Genomic DNA, 23,277 nt, shown 5'->3' with positions numbered 1-23,277 from the left:
GTGAGAATGCGGAAATTTGACCGGGCATCGATTTTCACCCAGAATGACCTCTGTATCAGCACCCTGATCTGTTGTCTCATTATCCTTCAGAGCTTTTCAACTTTGTAGTACAAGTGACACATTTACACATTCCAGGGTCAAACAGTGTTAGGTTGGTATCTCTATTTATTCCAAAGCTGAGGAAAGCTGCAACCTCAGAGCTGTCGATTTCTGACACAGATACATGCATTCGTTTATTCAGTTTACAAACGCAGCCCTCGGGATGGTGGCTGCAGGGACACGGATGTCGCACTGAAGACCTTCAGACGCTTTAGGGACCCGGGCTTCGTCCTTTTCTAGCCAGGCTCCAACACGAAATCAGAACAGAACACCGCCAGCGTGACTGATTAAGCGGATTGTGGTCAGCCATCCAAGATGGCCTCCACCATGTGGTTCTGGTGCAGGAGGGAGGGATGTCTTTTGTCCTTGAGCCGTTTTAATCTCGCTCAGAATCTCGCAAGCTAGGTGAACGTACAGATAGCTTTCTGACGTGGTTTAGTAGGATAAGGGCCTCCACTTTTTTTTTTGTTTTGTTTAGAGATCTTTGTTGTGTCAGTGATTTCCGTTTGACCAATCAGGATCCGGTAGAGCAACATCCTGACGTGGAAAGTAATCTGATCTGTAAACGCCGCCGGCTGGTGTTCGTGCTCCTTTTTTTTTTTTTTTCCGTTTGTCTCAGCCATCCTTGAATGACGTCAGTGCAGAACTACATTGATTCTGTTTCACAATACAAAAAAAAATAACAGTAGATGTTTTTTTCTTTGTTTGTTTGTTTGCCAAAAGGGATGCTACATCATAATGATTTCTGTCTTTTCATCTGGTGTGATATCAAACAGCGATCTGAAAACCAGTTTTTATGACAAACCATCCCAACCCAAACCCCACCCACCCACCCCCCCCCCAAAAAAAAAAAAATCATAAAAAAGCCAAATCCAAATATACTGAAGCAGTCAGTAAGAAGGTCGGTGCTAACTGTACAATAGTGCTCTGGATTAATAACTAGCTTTAATACAGAGTCTCGAGTTTACATTCTCTAACGCAAATACAGCATTCCTCCACACACAGACAAAACACAAAAAACACAGAAAATAAAATGATTGTACATCTTCTGTTTGGCAGTCCAGAGTTCCCAAAGTGTCCAACAAAGGACACGACTCCACAATAAGAAGTCGAACGGTTCCCGATTGGAACATAGAGAACAACAAACAAACAAACAAACAAACAAACAAAAAAAATAAACAAAGCGGTAACATGCTGCCATGGCAGTCTATTTTTGGTTCAGAAGAGCTAGCTTCGTCCTCGTTTAGTGCCTTCTCTCTCTCTTTCTTTTTTTTTTTTTTTTACCTCTCTTGGTTTGTAGAGGCTGTTTGTTTATTCGTTTTGTTATTTGTGGCCAGTGTTTATGAGCCAGCAGCAGTCCGAGTGGGCGTTGGCGTTGCGCGTGATTGGCAGTTTGTTAATTTGAGCTCGCCAGGGTCCGGTTGGCCGTCGTCCTACTGGAACCAGCGGAAAGGAGCTCCGGTGGGCAGCATCACCTTCTTAGAGACACAGGGAAGTAAAAGAGGGGGAGGGGGAGAGAGCAAGAGCGAGAGAGAGACAGAGAGACGACAGCAGTGGTCAGTAAATGAAGCATTTTGCACCATGGTTAAATTGATACTCCAGGTTTTTCTACGTATGTCTATTTTTCAGACAAGACACACATTAACACTTTATCCTTAACTGAGAAAAAAGGAAAACAACAGCACCAATTTACTCCAAACTCGCTGAAGCAATCAAGATATAATGCTGGTTGTAATGGCATCTGTTAATTAACGTTTATGAGACATATTCTTTGCTTCATGATCTCAAAGGTTTTGCTAAACTCTTTCTACTCAGTGACCAGACTACGATTTCAAAGCGAGTAAGTGTGTACACGAATGGCGCTCGTGGACATGACAAAACCTTTTGGTAAAGAGTAACACTGTTTAATGCTGAAATCCTTCTCAGTTGTCGACGATTGTGTATTTGTATATAGGAATATAGACTGAATTCAAACGTAAGTGCTTGTTAAACAACAATAAAAAAAAAAATTTATATTCCAAGATGGCCACTCTGGGGTCCATCCTGACCAGTCATTTTCAAGCTGGAAGCATGTATATTCTTCTTCTTCTTATTATTATTATTATGAAGGTCACAACAAACTAGGGGTTTAAACCTCAGGCTTCCACGTGCTACAATATGACTCAAACCGTGACTCGATATTTGACACCGAGTCTGCCGTGATACGATTCAGTCTCGTCGCCTGAAATCGATATGTTAGTGACTTTACTTTTTTATTAAAGTGTCAGCATTACAGTGAGCAAATCGCCTCATTAACCTATTTACACATCTGTTTAACTCACCAGTTAGCATCATCGATTTTCTGTCCATTTCTGACGATAATCTATTTATGAATGTTGCCTTGATTTATTTCAGCCAATCGATGCGTCGATTCGAGTGAGCAATCTAGAATTTATAATTTCTCTATTGGATATATACAGGCAATGCTAAAAAAACATGTGCATACCAAGTAGCGAACGAATGCATACACGGCAGAGGTAACCAGAAATACCTTTTCTTTTTTACTTGTTACAGGATTGGAAAGTGGAATAAAACGCTCTGTTTCAGGACAAGTCAGAACTCCTCTCATTATCGACGGTTGTGTGTACGAACTACACAGCGAGAAAAAAACATGGATGCCTCTGTGCTCATCTTTTGCTAGCAACACACTAACCAGCTAAATGTGATGAACAAGCTGTATAGTCAGTGCTATGGATTTAACAAGTAAATGTGTGTTCATGTTATATGTCCATTGAAGAAATGCTGCTGTTGTGAGCAGCCATGTTGATTTTTACGTCACTTGCTGAACTCAGGGGTTGAGGAGACCTCTCTGAGTTTTACATGAAGGAATTCTAGAGAAAATTTGAATTTATTTATAGTGCCTTCAGGTCAGAGGTCAGATTATTTTCAGAGTTTTGGTCGAATACTGCACAAGACCATCAGGGTGTAACGAGTCTAGTTTTAACTGAATACACCGAGCGGCATGGAATTAAAGTTCCATTATTGGTGAGTAAACAGGTTTTTTGGGTTTATGTGTTGAAATTCTTGTCTGTGGTAATCACAAATATGCTACAGATGGAGCGGACAGGGATTAGACTGAAAAAAAAACACTGGAGTTTTCCTTTAAGGTAAATATCTGAGAAGAAAACAGTTCTGAGAAAACTTCCCAAAGACTGGAGCATTAACACCTGTGTTGGACTGTGCTTTCTTTTTGTTCATTCCTTCTCTCTTCTCTCTCTCTCTCCCTCTCTCTTCTGCCTGATTTACCCCCCTATTAGTCACGTTTGCTCTCTCACCCCTCCCCCATCTCTCTCTTTCTTTCTCTCTGTCTTTCTCTCTCTCTCTCTCTCTCTCTCTCTCTCTCTCAGTGTGCGGAGTTGGACTCTGAGCCTGTGGAGCCTGAAATGCCGCAGTAGTGGTGGATTTTTCCCAGCATGCCCTGCGGCTGTGGGGGCCGGCCGGGCGGCGGTGGGACGTGGGGACTGGCACTGAGAGACTCAAGCCAACTGCAGCATTTCCTGGAAAAGCTAACCGTCATCACATGAGAGAGAGAATGAGACAAAGAGAGAAACAAGGAGGAGTGAAGTTGCTTAATTATGAAGTAACATGGGCAGACGATGATTTCACCTACTGTGACTTAATAACCTCACACACACCTACACACACACACACACACACACACACATACACACATACACACACACACACACACACACACTCTTTTCCTGTCCTGGACACCCTCTCCCTCTCCCTCATTACTCTCCAAGATAGCTGACAGGACCTTGGCATATCTGCACACACTCACGCTCACGCACGCACACACACACACACACTCACACACCACACAGTTCCCCTTATCCTTCCATGACCCCCCTGACAAGCCAACACAGATGGACGCCCGGCGCAAGCACATGGCAAATCAGTCCCTGGCCACACACACACACACACACACACACACACACACAAATACACAAACTAAAAAACACTCATCCTTCCCACGTACACAAATAAATATGACACTGCAGACAGTTTTGGTCGTTATTTTTCTCACTGTTATTTTTAATTTTCTCTCACTAAATCTCACACACACACACACACACACACACACACAGCGACGTGTTCCTAAAATACCTCATCTGTCTGACTGTTGCTTAAGCTCTTTGGGAAAGGGGTGGAGCCTGGATTACTGCCATCCCTGTCTCCTCCCACACACAGCTGTCAAAGGTTTTAAGTGGAAAACATTACGTGCACACACACACACCCACACACACACACAAAGATATGGTCCATTTCTACATTTTACACACATCAAAATCCCCTATAGGCGACAGAAAAGTCCAACTGTCACACACATACACACACACACACACACACCTTTCCTTTCCCGTCAATAAACCCTTGCATGTTCTCCAATCACCATAACCCTTAGGTTCCCACACTTCATCAATATGAGCCTGTTCATACGATCATCACACACACACACACACACACACACACAGCCCAGTCAATACACGCAACACCCCTCCCCTTTGTGACATCAATAAGGGCTCTTTAAGCCGTATAAGCCTCTACGCCTTCATCATCCATCCCCTCTTACTGCCAATACGACATCATAACACAGGAAGGCTGGGTGATATGCCGCTATTATTCTGATAAACGATGTCACAATACACTTTTCTGTCAGTATCACAGCTATCGCAGACTAATTTTAGTCATATAATTCATACTGAGCTAAAAAAAAATGCAGCTTGCTACATAACTGAGCAATACTTCCTGTGACAAAGCACTGACACTGGAGACTCCTTCTATAAACGCTGCATCAACGTTTCCTTATGCCAACCGTCTTACGCTTGTTTTCTTTGTTAAACAACATTTTTGCATTATTTGTTCATTGTTAGATTTAAGATACAAAAGTGTCCGCTTCGAGTCTGCTGTTACCATGGAAACGGTAACATATGACAATTAAGTAACGTTTAAATTACAGCTAGCAGCTAGCTACTGTCAGGGATGCTGCTAGAGAACATTAATCAACACCTTCTGAGCCACAGTATTCTCTGATGGATGTTCCACATACTCTAATAATCCAATAATATGATCGATGTTTAAAAAATTATATTTAAAAAAAAAAAAGGTTTTTAGTGTGCTTTCTAATAAAGAAAAATGTAATCAATAAAATGGGGAAAACGTCTATTATTATTTTTGGAAGTATTTAATATGTTTAAAAATATTCGAATATTATTATTAATATGAATATAATAATAATAATAATAATAATAATAATAATAATAATAATAATAATAATAATACATAACAATACATGCTATTGCAAATGCTTTCAGCTTGAAAATGACTTGTCAGGATGGAATAATAATAATAATAATAATAATAATAATAATAATAATAATAATAATAATAATAATAATAATTTAATATTATTTTTCTCCAGTGTCGACACTTTGTTCCAGTCAGCATTTGGGTTACAATTTCCTCCTTGATGTTTTCACATGAGAAGATTTAAGACTATTTCGAACCCAGCTTTTTAGAAATTTTTTAACAAGAGTAGTTGGAATCCCCCCCTTCCTGTTACCATAGTAACCATCACTATACATGTAATCTTTTACTGACATGCTATCATTTTTGTTGTAATTAATCTATATTCTTTTATGGGCTTTGGTGTTGTCGTTGTTTTGTTTTATGACACTGTAATTTTTACTTCAAGAGAGAGAGAGAGAGAGAGAGAGAGAGAATAAAAAGAGATGCTGCTGAGAGAAGTGTATAAAGTGTTAAAAAGTAAATAGTAGCAGGAATTAACAGGCCTCATGGATGTTTCATATCATTAAAAGTAACTATAAATGGATATTTTAAAAATATATATGATGTGAAAATGAATGTAAAAAATAATAATAATAATTTAAAACAATATGCTGATAAATTCCTGTGTTAGAAGAGGAATACAATCATTTTGGATGTGAGGTACCTCGGCATGGCGATCGTTTGTTTTCTAACGATTTATATTCACAACACTGAACCACAATTTCAGCAACAACGTGGCAACCTAAGAAGCGGATCAGGATTTTCTGAACCCTATGCAAATTCTCTACGATGCTGTAAAGTCACGAAGCCAAATCTGATTCCTCAGATCCATCCTACAGTCGTGTATAGTCACAACTTTATTGTTGTTTAATTCATTCCCAATTAATTTTTCTGTCTGATGCCCAAATATGGAAGATTAATCTATAACTGTGATTTTGTCTTATCCTGTCATATACAAGCTCTCATTAAATGCTTAACCGTTCCTCTTGGTACGGTGGCCGAGAAGTACAAAGCACAAAAACAAATCAGAAAACACAAAAACAAACCCGACAACAAAATAAAAAATTCAAAAACACAAAAACAAATCCGAAAACAAAATAACAAATCAGAAAATAAAATAAATTTAAAAACACAAAAACAAATCAGAAAACACAAAAACAAATCAGAAAACACAAAAACAAATCCGAAAACAAAATAACAAATCAGAAAATAAAATAAATTTAAAAACACAAAAACATATCTGAAAACACAAAAACAAAAACAAAATAACAAATCAGAAAATAAAATAAATTTAAAAACACAAAAACAGATCCAAAAACAAAAAAAAAACAAAAAAAAACAAACAAAAAAAAAAAAACAAATCCAAAAACACAATAACATTCAGAAAACACAATAATAAATAAAAAAAACAATACTGGATTTGTTATTGTGTTTTCGGCACTTCTGTTATGCACTTCTGGGCCACCGTGTCTAGGATTTCACAAATTGCGAATGCGGAAATGAACACAAGCAAACTCTGTGATATTGTTTGCAAATTTTCAAGATTACCGCCGAATTTCTGCACATTTGAAATATAATAGAAAGTAGAAAGTCATAGAAAACAATTATATGTGTTTTCACTGATAGGAGTTTAAAATAAGCATCCTGTGCTTGTAGTTTTAACAATCTGAGCAGTTTTCCACAAATAAGGCACAAAAAAAAACTCAAGCATGTTTGGCTCCAAAAACCTCCTGGAGGGACTGGTTCATAGCTGTTATGAAGAAAAAATACGAGCTCAGAAGGAAGTGGCAGAGATCACTGGTCGATTGTGCTGGATGTACATAGCTATCGCAGTTAGGTCTCTTCGCTAATCTCCCAGGGAAGCCTGGCATGTAAATGCTACCTAAAAAACATCAACCTACAAGCAATATGTGTGAAAGCAGGGTTAACTACAGGGTCAGTAACCATAACTAGGTAACTAGCTATCTACAGTCTCTTACCAGAACCAGAGCATTCAACCTCCCCTTTAATTTAATGTGCTGTTTTATGTCTTGTGGGTTGTGTGTCTAACACAGGTCATGTTTTTGGGCTGCGTTTCCATATCTGATCATTGACTTGTCCAGTTGTACTTTACAACACATTAAGCTAAACACCCTCACATCCTCTCACACACCCACACACACACACACAGACACAGACACACACACACACACAGACACAGACACCTTTAAGCCCTTTCTCACTCCAACGCTGCGATCTCACGACCCCTTTAACTCCCAGTAAAATCCTCCCCAGAGAAACTGGAGCAGTCAGCATTCCCATGTACACACATACACACACACACACACAGATGCTCGGCAACATGCGTGCTACTCTACAATCATTGCTTATCAGCTTCATATCCTCTTTAACTGATAAAAGAGGCCAGTTTGATCTATAGCGAGAGCTGTGGCATTTACAAACACCCTGACTAGAGGAGGGTTGTGTCTCTCTGATGCCAAATGACACACAAACATACAGACAGGATTCCAGGCCACACTGACACCTGGTGCTCCAGATGACAGCCGCAATGGCCAGATGGACCGTGTAAGACACACACAAACACACACACACACACACACACCCCATCCCCCCACATACACACAGTGTACACTCAGCCCAACGGACACAGATGCACACCACGGTCACTTTTACACTAGACTGAGAGAAATTTACAGTTTATAGTTAAATCAGATGTTGCATAGTGATAATCGATGGCGCTCTGGATGTGTGACAAAAAAAATGTGAACCTGAAAATGTGACTTCAATAAATATCTTCAGCTCTATTCAGACGGCTTTAGTTTCTCAAGGTGACACTGTGTAATTAAATGTCTGTGATGAAACTATAACATCCAGTCAGTTATGTAGTAACACAAAGCATGCGAGTTTCTCTTGCTACGAATCACATCACACATCACTTACAGCCAACTATAATTGTGATATTGTGGAATCTGATCCCAGCTAGATTTAATTACAAGAGTCTATTTGGGTTTTTTTTTTCTTCTTCTTCTTCTTCTTCTTTCGATTGATTGTCTTTTCCTGGTTAAGTATTTTAATTGTATTCATGCAATTAGTAGAAACCATTAAATAAAAATTCCAACACACAATGAACCGTCTGCTGGGAACATCACAGAGATGATTACTGAATGAGACTAAAATGATCAGACCACCCTGGAGTTTGTCGTAAAAAAAAACACAGCACCTGTACGGGATCATGTTACCTCAGCCGTCCGGGTAAAACTAGAACTCTCGCATGATATTACTTTCAAAGGCCCCGAATTTATAAAAAGTTGCTGTAACAGAGAACGTCTATACACTACAGACCAAAAGTATCAAAGCAAACAGCAATTAAAGGTGCAGTAGGTGACTTTTTTTTTTTTCCTTATTCGGCCTGGGACGCTCTGGAGAACATGATTTCAACGAAAACAAAACAATGCATTACACTGTGGCTTTAGCAAACGTATTAATTCAGTGAGAAAACCCCTTAGGAAAACTGACTCCTGGTTCAGAATGCTTGTTTGGGTCTGGATGTGCCTCCTGTCAGTCATTTTAGGGACACTATACACACCACTGTAGATCCTGGGGGGCAGAGCTTTGTGTAAAGGGGGGCAGGACTTATTCAAATGTTGAAACTAATTCTGAAAATAAAATCAAATAATAATAATAATGTCTAAATAAATATATCAAATGCACCTTTCGTGTAATTGCACCTTTTACATATAACTGTGCATTTTTCTCACAGATTTTCTCACATTATCACCCATTTGTCACTATTTACACTTGATATTTCACAAATGCAACTTTTTCTCTCCAGAATTATGTCATGAATATCATACAACAGCTTCAGTTTCCGGGAAACAAACCACAACAATGTGAAAACAAACAGCAGAACCTGCATGAATATATACGTTTCTGTGACAACGAGATGCTCTCAAAAAGTATTAGCGTAAGATAAACTGTCACAGTCATATGATACTGACTCACAATTGTGTCATAAATCTATGTCAAATTGTATAATGTATTGGATATAATAAATAAATAAATAAACAAATAAATAAATAAATAAATAAATAAATAAATAAATAAATAAATATTCTTCTGGCTTGGAGAGCTCTTGATAACCTGACAAATTTCTTAAAAATTTGCAAACTATGAATTTGAATTAACTTCAAGCTTTCTGAGTAAACAGTCAAGAAGCTTTTAATGTAAGAATTGTGGGAATGATTAAGATATCTATTCTGGAAAAAGTCTATTTTTTTTTACATTTTAGTCGCTATCACACTTTTGGTCTGTAGAGTATATTTTGATTTGAATTCATTAATATGAATATTTTTACAAATCTTGCCAGTTTTTTAATACAATTTGATGATAGATAGATAGATAGATAGATAGATAGATAGATAGATAGATAGATAGATAGATAGATAGATAGATAGATAGATAGATAGATAGATAGATAGATACAAATTGATTGATTGATAATCGAATAATTGAAATATATATTGATTGAAATAAATAAATCAAAATAAAATAAAATAGAGATATAACAAAAAAATAAATAAATACTAGAATTTAAGGGTACAAAATATAACAAAAAATGTGATAAGATCATGGTAAAAGAAAAAAAAAAAAAACAATGGGAAGGGAAAAGAAATCTTTAAATCTTACACTTAAATCTCACAGGTGACTTTCGGGTTAGACACCTAAAGTACTGAATAAACAAAATCTTACTTATCTTCTTCTCAATTTACGTCCCACTTCAGATTCAATAAGGCTATAATATTTGTAAAGAAGTACAACAATTAATTCATTAGTATCTGATAAACGATACACGGTCTTTTATCAAATCTTTTTTGTTACCTTTTCTGTAAATACTGCTATCTGTGGACAATAGTAGAACTATTGAATATATAAAATTATGCAAAATTTAATTAATTAATTCTAACTGATGGTAATGTTTTAAAAGAAAATCTTGGGTTTATTTGGAATAGGTGAATTTTTTTCCCCAATCGAATGTAGTGTGTATTCCAGTTCAGAAATAGTCCCCAGTTTAAATACTACAGCAATGTAGGATATTTCATTTAAACATATTTATTCAAGAAATGTTTAGTTATGTGATGCAGATTTGCTCATTTTGGTGTGAGAAAGTCTCTAATTGTTTGTCTCAACTTGGTACTCAAACGTATTTGCATAATTGTAATTGACTGTCATAACCCTGGATTACCTGACATTTTCCTTATAGCTGCAATGAAACAACATTGACAACACTGTCAACAATCATGTCTTAAAATGACTTATTTTTGAGTACGTGATTTTTTTCCCTCTTCAAGCATGCTGTGTACTACATTGGAAGTATTCAGCACTTTATTCAGAAGCAAAAAGCAGACAGTGATGAACAGTGATTTAACAACTTAATAAACGATTCCAAACATTTATATTCTAAACAATGTAGAAATCTCCCAGTGCTGTGTAGATGACTAGATCCTACCCGAGAGAAGGGTAAATGTTGATATCACTTTGGATATTATTACACTTTAGTATATCAGCCAAATGTGTTCACGCACAAACACCTGATCCAGCCGATTGAATTTATTACAGATAATAGCACACCTTCCCATAATGCAACTCTACCTATCTATCAAGTACAGGTCAAACTTTCTGTTCCCATCATCCTGCCACCAAAATGTACCTTAATGATTTAATTACATAATGGATGAAAGTACAGAATCGGTGCAAATTATCCATATAATCAAATTATGACCGATTCTAGATAAGCACTCTTACTCTGAGAAGTTTCCAGAAGGTCCCCGTGGGCAGATAGTGTGATGGTTTTGGAAGACGTAAAGAGCAAAATAATTTCCTGCATTAGCAATGGGGTCAGCCACAGTGGAACCTACAGCGGTTTCTCCATCCTCCTGCATGTTTCAGTACTGTTACTACCCAAACACACACTGATTCAGCTCAGGAAGAACTTAAGACCTTTTGTCCATTGCATACAACAACTGGAATTTAATGATAAAATTCGAACTGGAACTGAACCTTTTCAACTGGCTACTGATCCAGGAACAAACTTTACAATTGTCCCAGATCTTTTGGTGCCTGATTACAAAAGAAAGAACTAATCGCACTTGAGGGGCGGGGCTAGCAGCACTGATCACTGCTGATTGGTTACAAATACACAACATGTCCAACTATACAGAATGACAAGCACAAACAATAACATCATTTGTCTGAGTCGCTTTTTTTTAACCATAAAACAAAATTAAGCTGTTTTATTTCTCTTAACATTTCAATTCTTTATAGAGCAAAACAGCATGAACAAACAAAAAATACAGAAAAGTTTTTATCAATAATAAAACAATTAATAATATTAATACTATAACAATTAATCATTTATTAGTTTTTTTTCTCGAATCGTTGCAGTACTAGGTTCTTATTTTTGCTTTAGAATATTTTCAGCAACAATTTTTTTTTTAATAATCTTTGCAATAATAGGTTCTTGTTTTTGCTTTAGAAAATTTAGACAACAATTTTTAAAATATTTTTTTAATAATCTTTGCAATACTAGGTTCTCATTTTCACTTTAGAATATTTTAATCAACAATTTTTTTTTCATTGTTTTTTAAATAATCTTTGCAACACTAGGTTCTCATTTTCTCTTTTGAATTTTTCCTTCAAAAATTTGTCAAATCAGTTGTTTTGTTTTTGTTATTGTTTGTTATTGTTTATTGTTTCTAAACCCTTCATGGTCACATCATTCACCTGTAACTGTGTTGCACCAAACTGACAATTAGATGTTAATCACAACATGTAATCTGCCTTCGTTAAGCTTAAAAATAGCGATGGTTTTGTGTCATAATGATGAATCGGTCGCTTTTATTTCTTTGTTTATTTTTATGTTATTGCACCCGAGGCAGTCATCTCTTAAGTTAACGGAAAATGAACTTGAACTACATCCTCATGTTCTTGTTTTTGAATGTACTGGGGGGAAAATCTGTTACAAATTAGCAGATGACGTGAATAACAAAACAAACAAACAAACAAAATTTGGCTTCCTGAATGGAGATTGGGCAACAGTGCAATAGAGTGGGACGTTTTCTGTTGACGGCTCCAAGCTGCAAGAACGCACCTTTGAGATTTATTTCTTATGCTTCCTTACCTGGACACATCTACTTTTTTCTGATTGATTTCATGGAGACTTCATCAGTTTGATAAGTTTGAAAGGAGAGCCATAACTCTTTGAAGGACAGGGTATATGCGATGATTGATTCTTCTAGAAAGTCCTATAAAAGTGCACCAACTTATTCAGAGCAAAGTTATTTACAGGGTCATTTCCAGCTGTTTTCAGATCAAGGAAGAGTCTGTACAAGTTCAGACATGTTTGGGAAAAGCTATGGTGTTAATAACCTCTGGTCTCGACCACTGCTGATCATAGCGTGTCGTAGCCTACCTACCTTCTTGCTGAGAAAGCCTCCACCAAGGCAAAGTAAAAAAGACAAATAACTCATCCACATACTGTAAAACGTCATCTATATATTAACCAAAGCAGTATCTGTGCTAAATTCCAGAAACTTTTAGGTGTTTCTTTATAAAAGCTGCTCTACATGCTATGTTCTGCAAGGCTACGGCTGAAACTACTAGAGCAGCACACTTTTGTCTTCATTGCTGGAAACCAGTAATTTGTTATTCATTAATGTTTTATCATTTTACCTCTAGACCTCCAGCTGGTTTCTTCTTGAGCTCCTCACACTTCCTGAACTTGCAGATCTGGTGGCCGGTCTTGCGATTACGGCAGCTGCTGCACTGCTCGCAGTTGATCCTGCGCCTGCAGGGCGGGCACAGCCCGCAGCGTTTGCGCTTCTTCTTGGCATTGGCGCTCGCAGCGGCTGCCATCTCGCTGTGCGCTTGCTGCTGCTCAGAAGCACCCGTCACCTGCGACAGTGCCCCGTCGGCCAGGAACACTCCCGCCGGCGTCATGATGAAGAGGCCCGGGTGGAACGGGAAAGCGCCGCCGACTCCACCACCATTGCTCAACAACGGAAAGTCTGTCACACTCCCCAGCGAATCAGAGGCTGAGACTGCCTCGATGTCCCCGCCCACGCCGAGGCTAGAGGAGTCAGAGACAGGAAGTAGCATGCTAGTTCGTCGTAAGAGTTCCGCTGCCTGGGCCAGATGCAAACCGCTCGGAGAGTCCAGAAGGCTAGAAACCAGTGCGCCCCGGTCCAGTTTGGTAAGTCCCACCTGGCCTCTGTGCTGGGCGTCTACCGAGTGAGACTTAATCCCTGTGGATACTAAGGAGCTCTGGGCAAGTCTGTTAGCATTAGCATTAGCAACTGCAGCTGCTGCTGAGCACGTGGCGATGTATTGAGAGAGCGCTCGGGAGTGTTTGAGGCTCTTGCTGAGCGGTGTGCTGATGATCCCGCTCCGGTTCCTCCTCTCCACCACGGGCGACGATTCTTCATCAGCGCAGCAGCTGTCCCGAGCATCCTCGTCCTCTCTAGCTTGGTTTCCCTCCATCAACCCCCCACTGGCAGACATGGCCCACAGCTCGAGGGGGAGGGAGAGGGAAGAGGAGGAGGAAGAGGAGGAGGAGGTGGAGGGGAGGAGGAGTGAAGGGTGAAGGCAAAGGGCAGCAATGTTCTCACTGGTTGGTGCACGGGTAAGATTGACGCTAGCAGAGGTGAAGAGCTGTCCTCAGGGTGCTCTCCTACAGCTGACAGTACGCCGTGCTCGCACACATTTTAAGAGGCTTTCCGACTTTCAGACCTGGGAAAGAGAGGAGAGAGGGAAGTTAGGAAATAAATGATAAGTAGACAGGCGATTTAACAAGCTAGCAAAGATCTGCCTGCTTTATGCTACATTCAAACAGCTTTCAAAAGACAGAATTTTAACACTGTTTCTGACAGAAAAGAGAAGAACTTCAGCAAGATTCTCTCACAACCTTTATAGTAGAAAATCAAAAGTGTGTGTCTCTCAGTATATATTCCTTTGTTCAAAGTTTATTGCTATCGTTAAGGGCAATGAAATAATAGAATCAGAAAGAAATGATTTGTGTTGTTTAAATACATTTTTAACGCAGTAAATATTGGTACATGCTACCAAACAGCCCAGATTATATATATATATATATAAAAAAAAAAAACTTCTTGAGATGTTATACAAAATTTTACAATCTTTGGCATAAAATGGCACAAAATATAAATTCTGAGCTATTATTTACATCAGTGTTGCATTCGTCATGGTCACAGGTTCTCAACATCCCACCAGCTGTGTGGCAAAACATGTTTTTCTGCCACAACCTGGATTAATCAAATAAGCTCTTGTGCACATTTGATTATACCCGTGCTTTACTAGTCAGCTTCGGCTACCTCTAGCCATTTCTTGTGACCAGTGTTCAGAATCATTATTTCTTTGTCACAAGACATCCATTACTCCAGTTGTTCTGAGGACAGTGACAGTAAGGAGGGTTAGACACACAGAGGCAGGGTATTCAGACTTGTCCTGGAGCTGAGACAAAGGAAATGATGCTGTAGTTTCTGCTGCTTCTGTTGTTGAATCTTGTCATTCATTCACTGACTTGTCAGCTAGATCCCAAAACCAGTGTAATGGTGTATTAGATTTGGTGTTCAGATTGGTTGGAATTCGTTTTATTACAATCCTCCTAACAATCTCAAATCTCTCTGCGTCCAGATTTCCTGCCAGGTGATCATATACCGGACCATTCACAAAGATGATGGGCTTCATTTGAATCAATATCCACTTGGGAACACACTATGTTCCCTCTCTAGCTGATTACTGGACCATAAACTGTCAGAAAAAAAAGTACTGCACAGCCAGACTACTGTTCCCCAAGGTACAATGTAAATGACCCCCAAATGTACACTTTGATGGTGCACTGCAGCCACGTTTCCAAGGTACAGATATACCTGTGAGGGAACCATCTCAGTGACAAATGTTTGTTCCCTGAAAGGCCTTTTTTCTGGAAGAGCTATGAGCAGTCTCAGTCTTACACAGCCATGCAGGTTCTTGTGTTAAAGCAGTCCAGGGACGATTGCCACTCTTTAAGGTTACATTTGAAAAACTGCCAATTCTTGAGGGGTTCTGAGGACATATTTCCTCAAAGCTTTACAAGTTTTATCAATAGATCAGGAAATGATTAAATAGGATGATGTACTTGGTGGGAAATAATACATGGCCAAAATGCTATCCGTGTAAAAATCTACTCTCAGGAAAAGACATTCCTTAAGAGCTCCTTGGATGGCAAATGGTCTTAGCTTCCTAAAGCGTTTCTTGGATTAAAACTTATAGAACTTTAAAGCTTTAACAAATGTAACTAGTCAAACTACGTTTTAGGTTCTAGATTTAGGATTTTATAAAGATTTGCTTTGGGGAATTGCTTGCAAAACAATGCATGGCTTACAATGCAGTGATGCACTCTTGGAAGGCTGGGATGCTGTCAGAGGTTCTTAGCTTTTAAAAGGGGTTGAACTCTGGTATTGGTTCAAAAACTGTAGAGAATTTGTAATGGTTTCTCAAGAAGGACAAGTCAATTAACAGTAGAGCTCTAGACCTAACCTTTTGTTTGTTTGTGGAGTTAATGAGAGGCAACTTGATGTCTTAATAATATCACCACTTGTCAAATGGAAGAAATTTGCTGCTTTGGAACTATCAGACCAAATATGAAGCAGTTCCTCCACAACAGTGAGGGCTGAAGAGATTGGACAGCATCAAATAGTGTTGCTGTGTGCAGGTGGAAGGATTAGAAGGTTTTTTTCCCCCATTTCATCTAACACCTTTAGAACAGGATATGGAAAAGCCAGACTCCAAATCCAGACCATTGTTGAGCCGGAGCTTGTCGTTAACTGTAATTGTAACATGGGTGGGGCTAACCATTTGGAAGCTACTACAATGTAGGATGTACTGGGGGAAAATGGTGGGAAGAATGCCGGGTTTTTCATGAAGTGCTCACCATTTCCATTGTAAAGGCACACATCAGATACAAACTTTGTTCGCAAGCTTCCTCCAAATAAACAGCAGTGGTCTCTCGAGGCTTTTGGTCTGAAGCTAATTCCTGAGCTATGTGACAGCTATAGGAAGAGAGGGTCTGTGTCGAAGGGACGACTACAGCGAAATCTCAAACCTGGTCCAGTTTACAGGTTGCATGAATGGTAGACAGCGGATAGTAGGCAAAGACTGACGGATTTGTAGTTAATAGGGTTGCAGAAAATTTCACCAAACCCTGCTTGTGATTAGCTTGCAATATTAATTCACTATATGTGTTCATTTAATTTACTGCATCATCTAGAGAGTCAAAATAAAGTCTCACGTTAAATCTTAAAATGATGATAAATTTCTTTGCCCAAAAATCATCTGATCTGTCAACATTTATATTTCCTTAATACTAGAAAAGAGAAAATTACTGAAAAGATTAATATGTTTATTAATATAATTTTCTATAAAAGGGTGTTTATTATCATTCTGATGAAAGCATACTAATATGACATGTGTAATATTTAAACTAATAAAATGCCTTTAATAATATTTTCTGTTTCTACACAAGACACTACAGGCTTCAGCAATGAATGAACTAATTGACATATCCTAATAATGAAAGAACTTGACTATTTCCTGCTTCTTGGCCTGCTCGTTGCAGTTGCAGTGCCATCACTTTGTTCAGGCCTGTCTTCATTCTTGCCTGGTGACCTCAGCTACCCCACACCGCTTCACTCACACCCACACAAGCGATCATATTTATAGTCTCAAAGCTATAATTGTATCAAACATATCACTTCCTTTTGAACGGCTCTGAATTTGGAACGGAATTGTTGTTTCTAGATAAAGGTACTAATATCTATAAAAATGTATACTAGATTATCTTATTATAGGTTTGAAAGAATGTAAAGGCTGCAGAATCGTATTTACAGAGACGTTTGTAACACATTGTGACTGTAATACACAAAGCAATTCAGTAAAACGCATGGGTTCATAGACGTGCCTGAGAACTGACCTACACTACTGTATCACAATTATCCCTGTGTCTCACTATGGCACTTGCAAATTCAATTTTATTTATATGAAAAGTTCAGATAGTTAAGATTAAGGTTAAGGGTGATTTTATTGCTTGTACAGTTTTTGTCCAACCAAGGCGTCTTTCACATCTTCAAATGTTTTTTTTTCCCTCTATAGGTTTTTAAGCCACTGAAAATAAAGGGTTAAGAGATTTTCCAACTGTTTTCACTGTTTTCCTGAGGTGTTACATGTTGTGTTTCTGTGTGTGTTATGAATGTTCTAGGACACCATTTATCACAGCTGCTGACCAGGTTCTTACTTTGTGGGCTGTATTTTTTCTTGTTTGATAACCTGTTTTGCATCTATTTTATTATTACACCACTTTATGGAGACACTAGAATATGAAATTCATTTCTAAATCAGCCATTCCACTGATAGAGATTTTGGATAAGACCTGGGTGAACTAGCAGCTGGTAGGATGATGTTGCTGTAGGTAAGGAGTTCATTTCCACTTTCCGCATTTAACATGACAGTTTATTACGTAGTATGATGACATACATGCTTTATGTGATCGTTTCCGAATCATTTTTGACATGGATGAAGATGAAATGAGTGAAGTAGAACTACAACGCTATTCCTCTTTTGACCCTGAGGTCAGGTTGACTCATAGACAGTGTTTGGACCCTCCCAACAAAACAGTCATCTGGAAGATCTGAGATCGATTTGGATGATCTAAAGTACACATTAATTTAGTGCCGTACCAATGTTCATTTGCATATTGCAGCTTTTTGAAAGAAAGGAAAAGAAAGTCCAAAAAAAAAAAAACAGCTTAATGGATTATAAATTGCGTAGCCTTAATCCTATCATAGCATCTTGATGTTTGGCTCAGGAGGCAGGCGATTTAGAAATGAGTCCAGTCTGGTAAATAGGATATGGTTATAACTTCTTAACCTACACTTCACACACTTAGACACACACACACACACAGAGCCGGTGCATGACGGGAATGTAATGTCGGCCTCAGTGAGGGGGAAAAAAACGACTTAACAGAATGCTAAGGCAGGTAGGCGCGAATCCCCCCACACCACACCACACCCCCCCTTCCTGTGCGCGAGAGTGAAAGAGAGAGAGAGAGAGAGAGAGAGAGAGAGAGAGAGATTAGACCGTCACGGTGCGCACTCAGGCGCAGGGGAGAGAGAGAGAGAGAGAGAGAGAGAGCACGCGCTATTCACGCACGCATGCACGCGCCCTCGTGAATTAACATTTATGTAAGGTGGACAGAAAGCATAAACAATAAAAAGTGACTGACAGCATTATCAAGCAATGCCAAACTACGTATTTTATTTTGAGTCAATTCATTAAAAGTCCATATTTGTTTAAATCTGCATGTTGGATAGAGTTGATTTAAATGCCATAAGTATTTGACTTTATCTTTATTCTAACTACATTGTCACCGGCTACAGGCGTGTTGTGATGAGGCATGAGGCAGGTGGGCTATGAGTCAGGTGTTGTGATATCACCAGGTAGCTGAAGCAGGACAAAGGGCTCGGGCTCGGGGCGCATTACCATTCAAAGGGGTAATAAATGATTGACGTGACAGTCAGATAAGTTCCGATAACTGTTTAGGAGATTATATATACATCTGGAGAAGATATTTAACCCCGTGGATGAGGTGGGGGGGGGGGACAGAAACAAACATTCGTGATGAAGCGTTATCACGATCTGCGCTAACCCATCAGGCTGATCCGACATCTCTGCGCTGGAGAAGAGAAAAACAGCAAAGCACCGCGTCCGGTCGCGTAATGCGGTGGTGGAGGGGGTGGGGGGCAGTTGGGAAGGGGGGGGGTGTCACGGTGAACTCCCGCACGAGCGAGGGACAATAGAGCGACGGTCACGGCGCGGGAACAATGAGCCCAAACCTTAACGCAAGTCCACCTCTCTCTCTCTCTCTCTCTCTCTCTCGTGTCCTTCCTTATAAACGCGTTATAAATCTGTTCTAGCGGAATAAATCACGCACGATCACCCCAGACTCACCGGCCAGCAGACACAGATTACAGCCTGGCCTCGTGTATTCCCTACACTGTCGGCTATTCATATGAATGCACGGTCAATAAAAAGAAAGGAGAAAAAGTTTTCCCACCAACTCGTCTCGGTTCAATCATATAACACATGACAGTCAATAATGACTCACAGAGCGCGTGAAGCTCCCAAGCCGACAGATCAAAAGGAAAAATCCTTAACGTCGTGAACAGGGTTTTTATTCACAGGTTAATTTATTATCGCATCACCAATTTGTTGTTGGTGTATTTTTGTTGTTGTTGTTGTTTTTTTGTATACTATGATACACATTAGCACTCAAAACAACCAATTCCCCCCTATGCAAATCCGATTAGTCATATTACTAGTGGAGAAGTTGTAAAAGCCTGCGTGTTTGACTATAGTCAAATATACCGTCAGTCACTTCTAACTGTCATTTAGGTGAAATCATCCTATAAACAACAACAATAATAACAACATCATTAACAACAACAATAATAATAATAATCTCTATTGTTTCAGCGGCTGGTCTGAGATCGGTGTGTCCATGGCGACAACAACAGCGGTTCGGTATGCACGAGCACGTACAGAGAGAGAGAGAGAGAGAGAGAGAGAGAGAGAGCTGCTTCAATTCACCGACATTCTTTCCGTTTATTCCTTCTGCGCTCTCGCGCTTCCGGAAGAAGATGTCATTGTAACTTTGAATAGTCCTCGACAAACTCTGATCCCCCTCTCCCTCCCTCTCTCCCTCCCTCCCTCAAATACTATATGTGCATATTCGCAAACACATGAGCCCCGGGTTTGTAGGGTTTTGCTTTTTGGTTTTTTTTTTCATTCGCACCTACCAACGCGGCCGTGAGCCGAGGGGAGCGACTCAACCGTCCGAGCCGTTCAAGCCGAGGATTTACACCGACAATAATAAACAAAACAGTCAACATCTGAAGTGGAGGTATAAACAAACAACAAAAAAAGAAACATTCAACACTCACCTGAAATGAATGTCCGAGCTTGCTTTCTAAAAACAACAAAAAAAAAAACATAAAATAAAAGTAAAAAAAAAAAAGATCCACACACACGCGCGCGCGCACACACACACACTTTGTTTACTGTATTAAGGAGAGCCGTCGGGGGAGAAAACGGAAACGGTGCTAGGATTTGGTCGGAACGGACGCGAGCGCGTGGGCTCCTCCAAGCCGTCGTCGCCTCGCGCTACCCTCCCACCTCCTCCACGTCCCCGCTCCGCCGAGAGCAACATGCAAACACATTTCATAGATTTTTGGAGCTTCACGCAAAAACCGAAGTGGACTTTTTTCCATCCCGGCGAGAGACGCGCCGAGGAAGAAGGGGGGAAAAAAACGCACACACAACAACAACGCGTCCTTAATAATAACAACGCGTGCACGTGACGCAAGAGCTGACGCTACATTTCTGTAGCATATGCATGCATGTGCACTGTAGCCTAATGAATGAAGTATAGTTATGGCAAAGACAGAGAGAGAGAGGGAGAGAGAGAGAGAGGGAGAGAGAGAAACATAGTGAGCATGGATAGGTTAGACGCAGCCCATTGTTGACATTATTCTTGATGGCTGTTGGCTGATGATTTTTTTTGTTCCTCCCTACATGAGCCACATGGATTTTTATAGGCTGCCTCTTTAAGACACAAACTTTTTTTTTTTTTTTTGCACATTCATGCTTTCCAGGAACTTTGACCTGCATCTTATAATAATATTATAATAATATCCAGGCAGGAAGAAAGGGGAGGTGTGTGTGTTAAACATGAGCTACTGATTGAGAAAGCTTGAGAAAGACAAATCAAATGCATCAAGACCTATACACTACACAGACCCTCATACTGATATATATATATATGATCATTCCAGGCTATTGTTTTAAGATTGATTAAATAATCTGACATTTGTACACATGCTGAACTAAAATGCATGTCATAACAGATGTTCAGATATGTGACCATGCAACAAAACAGAGCCAAATTTGAAATGATGGAATAAGAGCCTAAGGCACGTATTTAAGATCTATTTATATTAACACCTATATCACCTTCGAGCAATGCAAGCTGTAATATGAACACACTGTGCCAGAACAAATCAAGTAGTGTGTGTGTGTGTGTATTTGTGTGTGTTTAAAGAAAACCATGTAATCATGCAACGTATAATCTATAACGCATGCCTTTTTAATTAACCTGAACAGCAATTAGCGGACACTTATTCAAAACGTAATGGCTAGTTAATGATTATGTTGAAATGAATGAGATTGCCTCCGTTACCATTTGCCTACGGTCCGGTTTTCTTTATTCTTTTGAGTGTGGTCAGATCCAGGTCTCGTGCTGCACCGGGTCCTGTCGGTATCGGTTCGGTATGGTTTTGTAGTAAAGGTACTTGAAGACCCTTGCGCCTTTCTCCGCTCCGCTCCGCTCCGTTCCGTTCCTCCGGCGCTGTATCCGGCGGCCACTCTTGGTCCACTCCACCTCTTGCGAGCGTCCTGTGCGTTTGGCAGGCGGCCAACCGAAGCGCGGGGAAGCGACACCGCCAGGGCGGCAGAAAATTTTCCCCTCCGTTTCGGGCTCCTTCCCCAGCGGCAGGCGGGCGGACATTGGCTGGAAAGTGGAGCAGCTCGTCAGGGACGATCAATGAACATCGATCCACGCTGGCCGCGCCGAGGAGGCTTTGGCAACCAAAAAAAGAAATAAAGCAATGTGCTGCATGAGGTTTTCTTTTTCACTCCATAATTGCAAAAGAACGGTATAAAGTTTTGAACATTATGACACATGGGAAATGTTTGTGTTCTAAAGTTTATATAAATATATATATAATATTACAACTTTTGTGGGAAAAGAAATCACATACGCATATTTTTTATATGTACATAAAATATAATAACGTTGAAATAATAATCTACAATACATGAGGCAAAGTTATTGCAATACAGCTTTATATGATAAATAAACGTTAACTGTGGTGTTGCATCCGTAATTGCATATGCAACCGTACCGGTGAGGTCATCAGGTTAGATGATGACATGTTGCTCTGTCGTCCTTCGCATAAAATACATTCCAAAGACTCTGATCGCGTTATTTTGAGCTAGCTTATCCTTTACTGCGATGAGATACACATTAACTCTCATTAGCTGCTGACATATCTCAGTGAGGGGGGGGGATTGAACAGAAATATATGTTCTGAACACATTGTTTTAAGCGGTTATTATGGTCTGATGAACTGCACTTTGTTTTCTTAGTGAATAAAGATTACAATTCAGCGCATTCCATTAAGATTATTGGTTAAGATCAGCCCATCATTAGAAAAATAAAGGGGAAAAAAAGTAAAAATGAAAGTTGCATGAAGTTAGTGAATGTGATGAAACTGACCAGTGAACATGACGTTACTATAGTGTTAAGACTGAATCCTATTCCCAGACTCATTAGATACACTATATACCATAAAGAACACAAACATGGACTTCTAATCAATGGGAAATAGTATTGCGATCATTTCCTCTATCTGGGTGTGGTTACATTTGGAGAAACCCAGTGTTTGTTCAACCGCAATGTTAAAGGTGATGCTGCATCCATAATGGTATATGCAGCCATTCTGCAGAGGTCATTAGGTCAGATGATTAAGCTGGATGCTTTGATGTACGATGCTGATGCCCTACTTCTGGTTGGAGTCTTATCACTTGGAGGCTGCTCGCTGCTGCTGCTGAGGATGAATCCACATGAACAGCCTGGAGATACATGAGATTACTGTGGATGGTACCACTTAGAAACCA

General features: G+C 39.5%; 1 protein-coding gene across 3 annotated transcripts; it reads right to left on the bottom strand.

The window, feature by feature from the left end:
• Positions 1–937: 937 nt before the first annotated feature.
• Positions 938–22,019, bottom strand: cxxc5b (CXXC finger protein 5b). Of its 3 annotated transcripts, none has more exons than XM_058408819.1 (3): positions 21,779–22,019; positions 13,159–14,214; positions 938–1,577 (listed from the first exon to the last, which is right to left on the bottom strand). In XM_058408819.1, the coding sequence occupies exons 2-3, from the start codon at positions 13,984–13,986 to the stop codon at positions 1,533–1,535; spliced, it is 873 nt and encodes a 290-aa protein (XP_058264802.1). In that variant the 5' UTR covers positions 13,987–14,214; positions 21,779–22,019; the 3' UTR covers positions 938–1,532. The 3 variants fall into 3 exon arrangements, with proteins under 3 accessions (XP_058264802.1, XP_058264801.1, XP_058264803.1); XM_058408818.1 differs by lacking the exon at positions 21,779–22,019 and adding an exon at positions 20,484–20,953; XM_058408820.1 differs by lacking the exon at positions 21,779–22,019 and adding an exon at positions 20,484–20,951 and having other exon boundaries at positions 938–1,574.
• Between the last annotated feature and the right edge of the window lie 1,258 nt (positions 22,020–23,277).

Source organism: Hemibagrus wyckioides, linkage group LG14 (assembly GCF_019097595.1).
Source record: "Hemibagrus wyckioides isolate EC202008001 linkage group LG14, SWU_Hwy_1.0, whole genome shotgun sequence".
NCBI lineage: Eukaryota > Metazoa > Chordata > Actinopteri > Siluriformes > Bagridae > Hemibagrus > Hemibagrus wyckioides.
Note: the sequence above shows the minus strand (reverse complement) of the source record. Positions and strands in the feature narration are given on the sequence as shown.